This window comes from Notechis scutatus, chromosome 1, assembly GCF_049901735.1.
Source record: "Notechis scutatus isolate UNSWTSFEM ecotype Mainland chromosome 1, rNotScu1.2, whole genome shotgun sequence".
NCBI classification, from domain to species: domain Eukaryota; kingdom Metazoa; phylum Chordata; class Lepidosauria; order Squamata; family Elapidae; genus Notechis; species Notechis scutatus.
In genome coordinates, this window is record NC_142009.1 from 240,459,000 (window position 1) to 240,475,528 (window position 16,529).

The window sequence follows — 16,529 nt, forward strand, 5'->3', positions numbered from 1 at the left end:
CTTCTTGTGTTGGTGACAGCTATGACCAAGATTCATCTTGGGCAACAGATTCATCTTGAGCATCAGTTGTGCTCATTCCAACATTTGAGAGGTTCTTCAGACAACCACTCATTCTCTAGTGACCTCATGCAGGTGGACTACTACAATATATGGGGCTGCCTTGAAGACTAATCAGTGTGTGTGTGTGTATAAAATATATTAAGCAGTAAATATATGCTGAGGTAATAAGTTGTTTTTATATTTTGTAATAAATTGTTTTTACATTTTGCATCTCTGCTTTGGATATAACTGACACTGATCTATCATTAACAAGATACATCTCAAATAGTGAAGAGTGTATAGACAATAATCTGGGGACTAGATTGTGTTTTGCAGGTACAAGGTTCCAAAAAGCCAAATCTAAAGTCCAAAAGAGCAAAGAGTCAATCCAGTTCCAGAGTCAAGGTGCGAATCCATGAAGGCTGAACAAATACACACACAAACCAGGCAAGTTGTTCACAGCGTCACTCTGCTCCAGGTACTGAGTTAAATAGTGGCTAGCCGATGTAGCTCATTAGGAGGAACGAGGCCACCCTCTCGCAAGTAGCCTCGCTGGCCTTTGCTAGCCTTTCCACCCTGCATACCCATGGATCAAGTGAACAAGGCAATTCTTCCTCGTCTGCATTGGCCAACTGCAGCTGTTCACCTCCCCACCCCTGGTGCTGGCAGTGGGGCCTCAGGAGTCCCCAGCTGCCAGTGGGGCCTCTCATGTTTCTGCTTCAGCTGGCCCTTCATCTGGTTGTCCCTTTGGTCACCCCTCCAGCGATCTCTGTGTTTGGCCCCTCTACTCCTGGCTCAGTCTTCAGTAGCTTCTCATTGCTCCTCCTCACCTCCATCCGAAGTCCCTGGAGCTGGCTCTTCCTCCTCTTCCAAGTTGGCACCTAGGGAAGCTATCACATTATTCTGTGTAAACCACCTAGACAAAGAAGTGAGCAAGCCCCCAAATTTCTTGCATTGCGACTACTACAACAACAAAAAGGCATCAGTACTGCATGTTTTATTAAAATGCAAATGCCTCACGCTTTTCTAAATACTTTTCAAATGACGAATATTTATTCACTAATTCTTTTGTTGCACTCGTACCTCACCACAGATTAATGACTCTTGAAAACTCACATAATATGTGATGCAGAAAACTATTTAAAACATTCATGGCATGAAAATTAAAATGACTAATTTGAATAACGGTTATGAACCGCAGAAAAACTGCAAACTTCTGGTCAAAAGAAATCACTGTTGTTGAATACTGATAATCACTATAAACATTCAGCTCTATTAATATCTGTAGGTGGATGTCAATATATTAGAGAACCAGACAGACACTGCTTGATATAGGCAGAAGATGAATGTTATGTGCTATTCTTTACATTAAAAGCCAGGCTAAACAGCCTGTTAAAATATGGTTAGAGAACACACCAATTAATTGTCCAGATAACTGTTATTCAACCAATGCCTAGAGAGCATTTATGCATTGATCAGATATCTATGTTGTTAAAACTCTCAAGGTGTCTGCCTGTTGTACCCTCAAATTAGCCCAAATGGTGCAAAATACTGCAATAATTTTTGAACCAAGTACCCAAAATGCGCTAACTTAAAGAATGTGTAAAAAAAACTCCTTTACTCCTGTGGAATTAACGTTTCAAACCAGCTTCCCTGTGGCTACATGATTGTGATTTCTGATGGCTGATATAGACAAAGCTGTCAGGAAGTCAGAAGCTGTTTCTGCTTCCACTGTTTTTTTGTTCTTGTTTTGCCCAACCATGGTCATTCTTTTCCTCTGTTTAGCTAAGAAAATATTGACTTCTTATTGAAGTTTATTTGCCACTACAATTATTTCTCTATGATACATACTTTTCTTAAGTGATTATGGGACTGTCCAGCATTGGGGTAAAAAGAAGTATGGCTAGCCTAAAATTTAATGTCCATTCTGGTCACATCAGACTGTACTACCTTCCTTTCAAAGAACACTCCAACAGCTCAGGATCGTCTAGCTTGCCTCTGGATATCCAGTCATTCTATGGTCAAATGAACAATATGCACACATAGTAATTGGGTGTGTGTGTGTGTGTGCCACTGAGAACTTTTTTTCTGGACTATCAAAAGAAAATTGTCGCATTAAAGTGTACCAAAATGAAACACACACACACACACACACAAACACACGAAACCACAAATACAGTTCGTCATTACGACTACATTTCCCAAGATGCAATGATGCAACTTTTTCTGGCAGTCCCTTTAGCAACTTCTCTAATAGTTAGTGATAAGAAGTGGAAGGCATGGGAAAGAGATCCTGGGTCCGAGCTATGAAATGCCAGCTGCTGGTGACCAGCCTCTTCATTATGGTAATAAAATGGGAAACGTAGCAGATGTAGGTTGTACCAGGTTGATTGCTGAAATTTGAATAAGGGGGTAATTTCATTATGAAAGTTATTAGTGGTGCTGAACGTTTAAATAGCTTTAGGAAGTCTGAACTTAAACTGAAGGATTCTGCAATGCTGAAGGTCTTATCAGGACTGCACAGCTTTATATTGTTTTAACCAGTGGCTTGCGGTTTCTCTTTGTCAGTTGTAGTTAGAAATGTAGTCTTGAAAGTTAGAAAGATCTTAACGTTGCAGCCTTTGTGCAGAGGCAGATAAACACACGCTCCTTTGCCCAGAAAGCGTTGTATTATTATTATGGGTGAGAAACACGAACGTAAAGGCTTTTAAAAAATGGAAAGTGATGTAGCACCAGGTTTTCAAACAACTTTGCTTAGTTGTTTGTAAATCTTGGGAGATGCGGCTTTGGATGACTTTTAGAATAACTTAAACAGGGGAAGCAAATGGCAGCTTCTGAAATTCCTTCCAAGCCCTTTTTTATCAGCAGCCGAAGAAGGTATCTATTCCATGTAAAGAAGTAACCTGTGGCATTTGCGTGTGCTCTTTCTTCCAGATCTAGAGGTGTGCATGTGTGTCGTGCATCTGTCTTTGGGCCTTCCACTTGCGTTGCAGCTGTTATGTGTTTTCCCTCTTGATCATGTGACCAGGGAGCTTTAGAATGGAGCAATTGACAACATTCTAAGCACTTCTTACCCCTCCCATAAGGATTAATTGAGAATATTTCTTCAGCAATGTTTGTCTCTGCAACCCTGGTTGGATCAAGCTCATGAGTCCAAGCTAAACTGCAGCTACATGCAGTAATGCATGGAATGCATGTATGTGATAGACTTGATGAGATCCCCAGCTTGGAGACCCCTATACCTATGGACATCTCCAATACCCACCCACTCCCTGCTTAGCTTGCTGATTCATCAGATCCTTTTAAGGACTCTTAATGTTTGTTTTTAGAAAAAAGCAATGTTGGATGCTAGCATGTTGTGCGTGAAGCTCACAGGCATTCTTAGAAAATGAGAATAAAAGGTGGACAAAGCCCAATGCTTTGTTTCCAAGGGTGTCTACATGCCAGAACAGAAAGACTCCATTAAGGGACTGGCTTTTTGTCCTGGAAATTTGCCCCTTGAAATAATTAGTCTTAGTAACTTCTTTCCCTAAAGACTTCATCTCTTTGTGATAATCTTGCTTTTCTATATATTCCATCCCATACTGTGAAGTGCAAAAAAAAAAAAATGTTGGAAGCTTCTAGATTCAATTCTGGAAGCAGACTGGGAAAATTTTTACAGCCCCATTAAAAACTCCCCTCAAATATATTCCCCAAGGCAAGTTTCTCCCAGTCCACAATCCTGAAAATCCCATGAAATAAAAGTAAGCACATGCTGTTTATTCCCTTCTCATCAGAATATTTCAGAAGCAGCAGCAGCACACCTGCAAACCAAACTAAATTATCTATTTTATTGGAATCAAAAAGTAGTAGCAGAATCAAAGCGCCTGGAACCAAATCACACTTAATCAGTTCAGCTCAATTACCAGTGTGTATACAGGTAGCCTCTGTTAACCACCATTTATTTAGTAACCATTCAAACTTGATACAGTTCTACAGAGGAATTGAGTCTGTCATCTGCACCTCTATAACTGTCTGGTTTGGTTCTGCAACTCAACAAGACAGATACAGAGTTCAACAAATAATTAGAACTGCAGACAAAACAATTGCTACCAACCATCCTTCCACTGAGGACCTGTATAATGCTCGAGTCAAAAAGAGGGCTGTGAAAATATTTACAGACCCCTCACATCCTGGACATAAACTGTTTCAGCTCCTACCCTCAAAACGACGCTATAGAGCACTGCACACCAGAACAACCAGACACAAGAATCGTTTTTTCCTGAACTCTGCTAAACAAATAATTCCCCTAACACTGTCAAACAATTTACTAAGTATGCATTATTATTACTATTACTATTCACCTTCTCATCCTTCCTTTCACCCATCACCTCCCACTTATGACTGCATGGATGTAACTTTGTTGCTTGTCTCCTTATGATTTTTTTAAATTGACTGTTTACTAGCATAATTTGATCTGACTTGATCGCTTATTATTATGTTTCCTAGTATGATTTGATTGCTTATTTGTACCCTTTGACTACTATTAAGTGTTATACCTATGATTCTTGAAGAATGTATTTTTTTTCTTTTTATGAACACTGAGAGCATATGCACCAAAGACAAATTCCTTGTGTGTCCAACCACACTTGGCCAATAAAGAATTCTATTCTATTCTATTCTATTCTATTCTATTCTATTCTATTCTATTCTATTCTATTCTATTGGGACAATGCTGAACAAGTGATGTGACTGGTCCTCAGAGTTTGTCTGTTGCAGTGTCCCTAGGTCATATGTTCGTGATCCAAGTACTTGGCGCCCAGCTTGCAATTTTGACATTGCAGCATCCTACAATCGTGTGGGTGCCATTTGCAACTTTTTTTTTTTGCTAGTTTCTGACAGACAAAGTCAGTGTGAGATCCTGTTTAACAACCTGTTGTGATTTGCTTAACTACTACAATCAGGAGTGCCAGAGTGCTAAGTGTGAGACCACGCTGGTTGGTTAGCAATGGCAGATCTGAACTCAATTGCCATTGTTAATTGAAGACTATCTGTAGTTTTTTGAGCTGGGCAAAGGACTGTGTTACCTCTCTGAATTGTGTTTTGATTTTTCCCCATCTTGTTCTACTACTTTGTTAGGGACAGAGATAAACTTTGCTCATCTTTATTATCCTTTAAGTAGATAGTGGGAGTAGGGAAATACTTGTGAATCACAGCGAAGAACTTTTTTGCCGAGTTCCATTGTGACAGACTAAGAAAGAGGCAAGTAGCCAAACTCATATTCTGAATTAACTATAAATAAGGAGGCTGTATGTTGCTTGAGAATTGATGAGCCAATGCCGAACTGGCACTTTTTTATATTTCTTGGGTTTCTTTTCTTCTGTTGTTTTGTTTTTGACTGGGATCAATAGGTGAAGATTTGCTAAAATTCTCTAGAATTCTAGAGCTCAGGACTACAAACTTGCAAATGACCACTAGATGGCAGCAACGGACTTTCTGCATCTCTTTGCTGCTCTATAGTGGCAATCTGGAGTTCTGTACCTTTCATAAGCTGATCCCAACTTAGTCTTACTTGCCTTTTCCGGCCAGCCTATACAGGTAATAAAACCCAAACAGTTCTATCCGTGTTTTTAATGAATAATTAAGTAAGTCATGATAAATATTGACGTGAGCTTGGCTTTTTCTAGTCCACATCCAACTTTGCAAACATGCCTCTTTTTTTCTCTTCTTAGCTGCTTGGGGTATCAGTTGGCATACTGGCCATTATCACCCACAGTGAGAAACACTTCACTGTTATAAATTCTGCCTCTTCAGAGACAAATTCCTATTATAGAAATTTCCATACTATTGGTAAGTGTTGGGAAATTCAAGATTCAGTCCCTCATACTGGAGTACAAAATTAAAAGTAATTTATTTCACTGATGAGATAGGAATGTTCTATTTGGTATTTGTTTATTTTAAAGATTGATCATGATCTAAATTTCTGTAAATTTACATTCCTTATATGGAAAATATATATAATTTATTTCAACTTTTTATTACATTCCTTATATGGAAAATATGTATAATTTATTTCAACTTTTAATGGTTTCAATTGGTTTAATTATATACTGATCAGCTAATAAATTTCTTGGTTAATGAACAAATGATAAATTTAATTGGCGGAGTTAGTTAAGATGTTAACTTTGACTGGGGAGACCCATATTCCAAATACTCCCTCAACTTCAGAAAACACTGAGTTTCTCTAGGCTCATTATACTCTCTTAATCCAAATTTAGCTTATAGAGAAGTTGTTATAGAATATAAAATTAAGTTGATCTTCTCATAAACTGCCTCAAGAGGAAAAGCAAGATATGAATTCAGTAAATACATGTGGTGAGAATTCTTAAAATACATGACAGTTCTAAGGAGAGATAATTTTCAAGATGGAATACTTGTATGTAACTGAATTTTAAAACTGAAGTTAAATAATTAAAAGATCAATAGGAAATTGTAATGACTTAGCCAGAGCATAGAACAATGCAAAGAAGTAGTGCAAGATCAGAAGACATGGAGAAATCTGGCCCATAGAATCGCCAAGAGTCAGACAAGACCGAATGGATAATCATCATCATCAGTCTACAGAATCATATTGAGTTGGGCGGGGAACTTTTCCCCATCCAGTCCAACCTCCTAATTATAGTAACAAGAGCACTAAACAGCAGAAAATAAAACAAAATAGAATGTAGTTCTAAGAACTCAATCACCCACCTGCAGAGAAAATGGAGAAAAAAGAGAATCCTAATTTCCAAAATGAAGATCAAGTGTTCCATGTATCTTGATGGATGTTTGATGTTCAGGATTCTCCTCTGTTAAAGAACAAATACCATAACACATATTTTCCACAACTTCACTAGAAAATCAATCTAAAAAAATTTCATTAGTAGCCTTATTGCTCTCTCACATACTGGAACTTTATTATGAGAGCCACTGAGTGTCCTAGCTTGGAAAGAAAAGCAAGATACATCCATATAATACTTCTATTTACTGGTAGAATTCAACTCAGTAGAAATTATCTTTAATTAATGTGTGAAACAAAAACAAATATGAACATCTGACTGAACTTGGTTGAACTCAAAAACACAGTTAAGTCAGGTTTGTATTTTTTCACACTTGAAGTAGGACCCAGATCAGAGATATAGCTGTTACAAAGACATAATACCATCATTCAATGTCAAGGCTACCAAATGCCACTTATAAACTCATTAATTCAGAAAGGAAGAAAGCAAAGTCATTTACATCCTTTCACTACCAATAGCCAATCACCTCTTTTATATGGCTTAATTCTTGGCTACCATAAACAGTCTAATCTGGCCAATCCATATCTACGAGTTTTTTGCCAAGTTCAGCTAAGGAGTCAAGCTAAGCCATGAAATGTCAGGAGATCAGTGATCTGTTACCAAGTCCCAATCAGAGGATTCTAACAATATTCTTGCCAAAAAAAAAAACACCATGGGCATGTCCATATTATTTTACTTTACCTACTCTGATTCTGCAGGATAGTTATCAGAAGGGACCTTAATATACAGAGTTTTTTACACTTTTTTCTGTATTACCTTCTTTCCAGTTTCCTACGTCGGGATGTGTCTGAGCATCATTCTGGCTATGGCTGCTCTGATGAGCATTGTTGCCACAATAAAAGAACTGGAAGGTGCCATGGCAACTGTAAGTAATATCTGCTGTTGAATAATATAAACATGTTAGATTTTTCTAAAAACTATTTTTGAAATATACCTGTATTTAAAATGGGAATGACTTTCAAGGAAGATCCTAAGAGATTCCATCTTGGGATACTTTCTTGAAATGATTATAGATATCAAGATATGTTGGGAAAGTGCCTGTGTGTGATAGCTTGTACAATCTCTACTGCGTAGAAAATAATGTACATCAAAATATATGTTAAAATCGACGGCTTCCGGTTTGAGCTTCTTCAGCGACAAACCGAAACCTCGTCTCTGCGAGGCTTTGATCCGTGCTCGCCGCTGGAGCGCCCCGAGCTGGCTGGTTTCGGGGCTAAGCCACCCCGTAGAGGTGGTGAAGAAGGGGGAGACTGCCTGCAGGGTTGAGGAGAGCCGCATCTCTCCTCCCCAGCTGGCCATTACTCCCTTTCCTGAAGGCGGTTGCAGCGGTGGTCAGAAATGACCACCACAAAGAAGAACTCAACCGGAAAAGAATGTGCAGGAGGAAGATAAGAAGAGAAAGTTTTGGTTGACCAGGTCAAACAGCAAAAGCAACAAATAAGGTACCCTGGAATTGAAACTATTAAAAAAAAAACATTGTTCCCTAAGAAGATTTTTAAGCTGCGAAGGAGAGAGAAAAGGGAAAAGATTTGGGTTTTTTTTCTCCTTTTCCTATACTGACAGCTAAGAGACTTAAGCAAGAAATTGGAAAAAAATCCACTTTGACATTAATAGGCATTTAATGCTGAAAATAAAAAGTCAAAGGGATGATAAAGATTTCTGGATAATCAAAACTTTTTGAAAACAGGAAAGGAGAGAAAAAGAATAAAAGGGCAGGATCTGGAAGGGAGGAGACTGCCTGGAATTAAAAAGAACTTACAGCAAAATCTCAACAAGACTTCCAAAAGATACATTCTAACTGAAAAACCCAGGAAGAGAAAGTGGAAAAAGAAATAAGAAGATATAACTCGGGACTATTTGGATTACTTGATGATTTCTGGATTTTTGGTTATTGTATTTGAATGACTAAAATCAATCGGGTGGTTGTTTAAAACTGTTTAAAATGGCTCCACTTTTGGAAGAAGTGAAAATGGAACTTAAAAAGTACAAAGAAGATGCACAAGAAGGGAGAGGTTCTTTTGGCTTCGTATTTCAGTTTTAGAAATAGAGATTTGGAATTATGAGAAACAACAAGAAATGCCTGCAGAACAAGAAGATTGTGACAAAGATGAAGCCATCTTTAATGAACAAGTAATCTTAGGTGGGGGGAAAAAGGAAAAGGGGGAAAGAGAATGGAAAGTTTAAGATTGGGAAAAACAACTCCAAAAAAAAAAAAATAGGTATAAAATCAGAAAGCAACAGAAGAGGGAAATGCAGGAGAGAATTAGAAGTAGAGAGACAAGGGGGTAAAAAGGGGAGGGAGAAGATGAGAGGGAAGAAAGAAAGGAAAAGAAGTTATAAAGGACAGAAACAAAATATAGAGAAACAGGGCCTATTTAGAGATAATGGGTGAAAAAATGGAAAAAGGGATTCTGCAAAGGTACATAAGATAGTATTGTTATATTAGAAAGAGAAATAATTTTAGAAAATATGAAACAATGTATGATTAAAATGTCTGATAATATAGCTATCGTAATTCAGTGGAATGCTTGTCAATAAATAAATGTAACAAAATGAATAAGAGAAATAAGGGAAAAATTAATTATGGAGATTATATGTGTCTTTAAGGAAGTATGGTATTTAATTGAAAAGAAGTGTTAAAGATGTTAAGATTTTAATGATTATTAATGATAGAATTGAATTGGAATGGAATGAGGGTTTATAATTACATATATTTATAATCCTTTTTTTAAAAGAATATAGTGTGTATTATAAGAATGTACCAAGCAGAATTCGATTGGAAGTTATGTATTATGTATTATATTGAAGGTCATAACCTTAAGGTATATATTGAAGTTTAAATAGGAGTTGAATGGATGTAATTAAAAGATATAAAGGTGTCATACTCCAATTAGTAACTACAGGAGAAAATCTGTTTAATGAGAAAAGATAATATGAAATTGAAACAGAACAGATGAAAGTATAAATATAATGATTTGAATTGAGATGAGATAATCAAAATAAAATTGAGAAAATTAAAAGAGGGGGAAAACTATATAGAAAATGTAGAATAATATAAGATATGGAATAGAACACAAAAAGGAGCATGAAATTGAGTTTTGTGTCTGTATAAAAAAGTTCAACCCGGGACCATGCTATTTTCAAAAAAGATGTTTTACTTGTATTTTGTGTGTGAAAACCCAAATAAAACTTTATTAATGTATGTATGTATTTATGTATGTATGTATGGTATTCAGCTTTGTTCGTATTTTCCCACGTCATTATAGTTGTGCTTTTAAAGTTGTAGCAACGTTTCGGCAGAATCTCATCTGCCATCATCAGGCTTCTGCATTGTGTTTGTCTGTGAGTCAGACTTTTACAGTTGTTTCAGTTTTAAATTTGGGGCTAGCCTACTGCTGTGCCAGAATGTTTTTTTCTTCATCCAGATTGGTTGGGAGTCTTGGTCTGTGTTTATTGGTCTTGGAGTTTGCTGTGTTCTGCTTGATTGGTGTTTCTAATATCTTCTGTCTGTTTTGTGGCTTTTTTTGTCTTGGTTGGCTGGCAACATTGTGTTCCTGTATTGGAAGCTTTTAGTGCAGCTTGGCTCCGAGTAAATGGACGGCTATCATTTGTTAGGAAGCTAGGTTTCATCTGGGTGCCTGGTTGGGGTGTGTTTGAGCTGGAGGTATCAGGGGAGATCTGTTTGTACCCAGGTGTTTGCCTGGCTTGTGGTGTGGAGATTTTTTTGTTTGTGAGTGCAAGCTTCCAAATAATTGACAGTCTGGTAGAATCATCTCTTCTATTCATGCTTTCAGGTCTTTTTTCAATCTCTATGGCTTCTCTGATAATTCTGTGGCTGGGGTTTTCTATAGTGGCTAGGGTTTTGGTGCCATTGAAGTTGATGCTATGACCTGTGGCTTTCATGTGTTAGACTAGTGAGGAAGTGTGTTCCAGCTTTTTGACTGCATTTTTGTGTTCATCCAGGTGGGTACTTATTCTTCTATTGGTTTGTCCAATGTATGTGGCCGGGCATGATGCACAGGGGACTTCGTATATGCCTTGGTTTTCCAGGTCAATTTTATCTTTGGGGTTTCTAAGGATGGCTGCTATTTTTCTGTCTGTTTTGAAGGCAGTCTTGATGTGATGCCTGTGTAGTACCTTACTAATTTTGTCTGTAGTACCTCTTATGTAGGGCAGGACAGCTGTTCCATAGGTCTGTTCATCTTCTAGGTACATAAGAGGTACTACAGAGACTTATATGCTGTGTCATAATGCTTTACAGCCCTCCCTAATTGGTTTACCTATTGCCCCAAACAATCTGAGTCCTCATTTTACTGACCTCGGAAGGATGGAAGGCTGAGTCAACCATGAGCCAGTCAGAATCGAAGTCCTGGAGTGAGCAGTGAGTTAGCCTGTAGTACTGCATTCTAACTATTGAGCCACCACAGTTCATTCATTCAAGTTAAATGAATAATTTCCAATTCTGTTTCAGAATTGGTTTTAGAATTTGCCTAGATTTTCTGAAGCAAATTTTTCAGTTTCTCTAATCAGATCCACATACATATTATTATTTTTTCCACTACACTCTAAACCAGGGATGTCAAACTCAAGGCCTGCAGGCCGGATCTGGCCTGTGGGTTGCTTAAATCTGGCCCATGGTGCCAGCCTGAAAATATCAAAGGATTGGTCCACAGTGCCTCTGCTGGCCAAAATGAGTCACAGGGACCCCGCATGTGGCCCCCCTGCAGTTCGTTTTCACCCTCCATGACCTTCTGCAGCACTCTGTCGGCCGAAAACAGGCCGTGCAGAGACCCCGTGAGGCCCCTGCACGGCCTGTTTTTGGCCTCCTTGGCCTTCAGCAGCACTCCACTGGGCAAAAATGGGCTGCGCGAGGCCCCCCATGAGGCCCATTTTTGGTCTCCCCTGCCTCCAGCAGCACTTTGCCATCTGAAAACAGGCTGTGCTTTCAGCTGGCAGAGTGCTGCAGAAGGATTGGAATGGATTACAATTATCTGGCCTTAAGTAAGTGCCTGACCTGGATAGAAAACAAGCAACGTCCTATATTAATACTACAGTTTAATGCCACATTTACATACTGTAAGTCCATGAATCTGCAATCAACCATCTATAATTGACAGCCATTTCTATTTACTTTCCTGGAAATTTACCTCTGCTGTTAGATCTTGTATTATCTATCATTTATGCTATTGTATTTTTATTATTAGTTGAATAATAATAATAAAAAAACAATAGTATACGTATTTTTTGTGCCTGGAAAAGCAATTTACTATTAAACAATGGGGTATAAATTTAGAAATAAAAAGTTTAGTGGCGTATGAAGAATAAGTAATAAATGTTTGCCAGTAATATCTGGTTGAAGAGATAGGAAAATGGTTATAATAAAGAACTGTGAAAAGAAAGAAGAGAAGGGGAAAAATGCATCTTGAGCCTGTGTCTAACGCCTACCATGGCCATGCCCACCCCCAGCCCTCTGAGGTCAAACAGAACCCTGATGCAGCCTGCAATGAAACTGAGTTTGACACCCCTGCTCTAAACTAAGCATGCCCTTAAAAGTATAGCATAATCACAAGCAATATATCTGATAGATGTGTTATCAGTGACATTAGATAACATGAGAAATGCCTGCTATATATTTTCACACAATGCTACTGGTACATGGATGTCCTTCTTGGAAAGCAGATAAATTTGAATCCCTGCCCTATTATTTCAATGCCCTATGAATAATTCACACAAGCATGTGCAAATGGTCCAGAGAAAATTTAGTATACCCCAAGAATTTTCAGTACCTCTGTCATCCCAAACATCTCATTCCCTGTTGTTACTAGCCTTATTGTCTAGACTTGCTATGACATTGATATATGGTTCTGGGCCACACCAAATTACAAGGTGAAACAATCCTTTTGAGAAGATGATCTATGTTGAGGGAAGATTCCTCCCCCGCACGCCGGCACATATGCTGCATTAGATTTGCTCACAGATTCAGAGGTATGTAATAATGAAGGAATTCATGCTGCTATTGTTTATTTATTTATTTTGAGTTTGTGCATGTGGGGGGGGGTATTTGTCCAAGTCATAACCATGCCACATCCAGTTTGGTTTGGCACATTTTGTCCAGTATGCCATCAGCATAACCAAAGCCCAAATGTACCCCAAACATGATTATTTTATTCTGTGCAAGTTAGTATATCTGATTTTGCAAGTTGATATATATGCTTGCCTGCATCCTACCACCCAGAAGGTATATGCAGCATACAGTACTGACACATTCACACTTAGGTTGCTAGGAGTTAACCATTTCCTAAATCTAGAGGAAACACATTGGCAAACTTTCTCTAGCAATTCATGTTGGAATCCTTAAGGTTTGGTAGAACACTTCCAGTTTCTCCTAAGAGCTTCATTCTAAAAAGCATCTATTATGAATATGTTTAGCATGATCAAAGAAGACATCATTCCCTTGCTTTGTTAGAAAGTCAAAGAATCAGAATTCGCTATTATGATCTTGGATTTATGCAAGGCATCTTGCCAGTAAGCAGCTAATTACCACTATTTTTAAGACTATTTTTAATTCAGACTATTAGTACTTCTGAACTATTCTACACAAGTTTAACTCTGCTGGGAACTTATCAGGAGGTTACCAACAAAATTGTCTTGTATTTGAAAGGACATCAAAACAGTGGTAGTATTCTACCAGTTCTGCCGAGCTGGTAGCGGCAATGAGCAGCGGAGAGCAAACCGGTTTTCTCTGCTGCTCTGTTGTTGGGCTCACCTGCCCCCCCGGGCTCCCATATTCACCTTTATCCTCTGAATTTGAAGCGCAGCTGCTTTGCGCAGCACACCAGAGCGTCACGTGGCAGCTGCTGAAGCCACCAGGAGAGTGCAGGTTTGCGGGAGGTAAGTTACAGGGTTGCCAGATCGCAGTTTGGCTCTGCGGCCAAACTCAAGTCAAAATACGGCCAAATTCGGCCAAATTATTTTTTGCGCATGCGCGAGGGAAGGAGAGCACCAGAGGACGCGCTTGTCCTCCTTTTGCTCATGGTGACGTGCATGCGCAAGGGAAGGAGAGCAGCTGGGTTGCCATCTGGCCGATTTCACGGCCAAGCAACTTTCGTACGGCCAAATTTGGCCGGAGACATCATTTTTTCACGGCCAAGCAGATAGAAATACGGCCAGATTTCTCGAATTTGGCCGGAAAAACGGCCAGATGGCAACCCTGGTAAGTTAGAACACAAAGGCCTCTGCGCCTGCACAAAGTGCGTGTTTGGTGTGTACATGCATGCACACAAAGTTTACATGTGCACATGCTCAAAGCGTGCCCACCAAGCCACACCCACTGAACCGGTGGTAAAACTATTTGAATTCTACCACTGCATCAAAATAACAGCTGCTCTGCGAAATGCTTTAATGTGGATTCCTGCATTGAGCAGATGGTTCAGCTTGATGACTGAAATGGCCTTTTCCAATTCTGTGATTCTTTACTTATAACAATACGAAATCCTTCCATAGCAACCACAACATGTTCTGGTTGGATTGAAGCATTCTTATCATGCATTGATATTTATTTTTCTGCAAGTCATCTTAGATATTGGACTGTATATTATAGTCGTTGTGTATCTGTTTTTGAAAAATGGCTAGCTACTGTACGTAATTCAAAAGGAAACATTAAAGCTCATGTAATAAAGACTGAGTTGCAAATAAATATACATCTTAGTCTCACAAAATAGGCGATGACAACTTATCTTAATGTCACTTTTCATGTGCCAGCTTTATACAGTAATCAGTGGGCTAATTTATTTCAAGGAAGTGAATGGAACAATATTACAATATTACATATATACATATATTCCAGTTATTACCGTGTTTCTCATATAATAAGGCTGGGTCTTATTTTTTTTTTGAGCCCCGAAAAAATGGCTAGGCCATCTTTTTTGGGGTGACTTAATTCCCCCCCCCTTGCATCTTCGGGCGGGCGGTGACGGCTTGGATATTGACCTCGGCGTTGGTGGGGCACTTTGTATCGGGGTCAACACAGGCAGCACCATATCCGGGTGTGCAACAAAAGTACTTCCTAACGGCAAGCCCCCCCACCATTCCCCCCTATTTCACATGTTTTAATATAGGCCTTAATTTGGGGGGAGGGGCTTAATTTCATTTCATGCCTATAAAACATGCTGGGGCTTCCTATTGGGGGAGGCTGTATTGTTGGAGAAACAGGGTATGAAAAAGTAAAGAACAACATACTGGCCTAATAAGCTGCAGTATATTTTTTCCTGTCAAGGGATTAATTAGTGGATTTTGTAACCAGTCTGAGAACTGGTAATTAGGACAAGTAAAAGCTTCTTGGAAAAGAAAAGGTAAACATCTTGGTTTAGCTGACTTAGTGTACATGCTGAAACTATTTGCATTATGTTGCAAAGAAAACTTAATCACCTGCAATAGATCCATATACTGAATATATTACTTTATATGATTCAGGTGAGATTAATGTGCATGTACAGTACCTGGAACTGATAGCTTTCCTAGCAACATCAACAGTTTTATGTCACAAGAGTAGTGATCAGCATCAGAGGTGGTATTCAGCAGGTTCTGACCAGTTCTGGAGAACTGGTAGCAGAAATTTTGAATAGTTTGGAGACCCGGCAAATACATCTCTGACTGGTCTCAACCCCATCTATTCTCTGCCTCCTGAGTCCCAGCTGATCGGCTGGATCTTCTTTTGTTGCCCTGCACAGGAAAATGGAGCTGGAAAGCAGGTTAGTGGGATGGGAAGGGAATGGAGATTTTACAGTATTCTTCCCTTGGAGTGGGGTGGTGTTGTGGTTAGCCGGCAGCAGGTATAGATGGCTGAGGAGAGCGAGGACTCAGATGAAGGGCCAGGACCATTAGGGAGTGGACTGATGCCTTCAGAGATGGTGGGGGCTGGCAGCAACGATGAGGAGGTTCCCGAGGAGCCTGTGCCAAGTGCGCATGCATGCAGGATTCTTTGCAGGAAAGAGCAGCTGCAACAGCACAGGAGACTCGGGAGTAAGGCTGTACGGTAATGGCCCCTCCTTCAAGAAGATAAAAGGCAGCTGTGGTGTGAACTTTCTTTGCAGGAAGCAAAGACGTTTTGAAACTCAGCATCATGGACATTACAGTATTTTAAGTTGGTATTTGAAGACTCTTGTGTTGTGAAATATTTCTTGTGATTCTTGGCAGTCTCGTACAGTTTTGGCAAGGTTTGTGCTTATCAAAGTTAATTAGTTTGCAGCAGCCTTTTAACCAGGGATTCGTAAGACTCATTAAAAGGTTTCTGTTCCCTTTGGTTATTGTTTGTCTTATTGGAAAAGAGTTTGGGTCAGAACCAGTGGTGGGATTCAATATTTTTTAGTACCTGTTCTGTGGGTGTGACTTGGTGGGCGTGGCAGTGGAAGGATACTGTAAAATATCCAGTCAGAGGTGGTATTTGCCAGTTCTCCAAACTACTCCAAATTTCCACTACCAGTTCTCCAGAACTGGTCAGAACTTGCTGAATACCACCTCTGGTCAGAACAGATTGGAATGGAGATTTCACAGCAGCCTTCCCCTGCCACCCACTAACTCATGCCCACTAAGCCACACCATATCTACTAAGCCACACCCACATAACTAGTAGTAAAAAGTTTTGAATCCCACCACTGATTCAGCATGATAAGA

At 39.2% G+C, this 16,529-nt stretch overlaps 1 protein-coding gene across 1 annotated transcript in view; it reads left to right on the plus strand.

Annotated features, from left to right (window-relative positions):
* Nucleotides 1-2,277: 2,277 nt before the first annotated feature.
* Nucleotides 2,278-16,529, plus strand: part of TSPAN32 (tetraspanin 32) — a 41,483-nt gene continuing 27,231 nt past the window's right edge. The window contains exons 1-3 of the mRNA XM_087950875.1: nucleotides 2,278-2,384; nucleotides 5,751-5,868; nucleotides 7,625-7,722. Of these exons, the coding sequence (XP_087807001.1) occupies nucleotides 2,319-2,384; nucleotides 5,751-5,868; nucleotides 7,625-7,722 (282 nt within the window). The 5' untranslated portion in view covers nucleotides 2,278-2,318. The remainder of the gene's footprint in view (nucleotides 2,385-5,750; nucleotides 5,869-7,624; nucleotides 7,723-16,529) is intronic.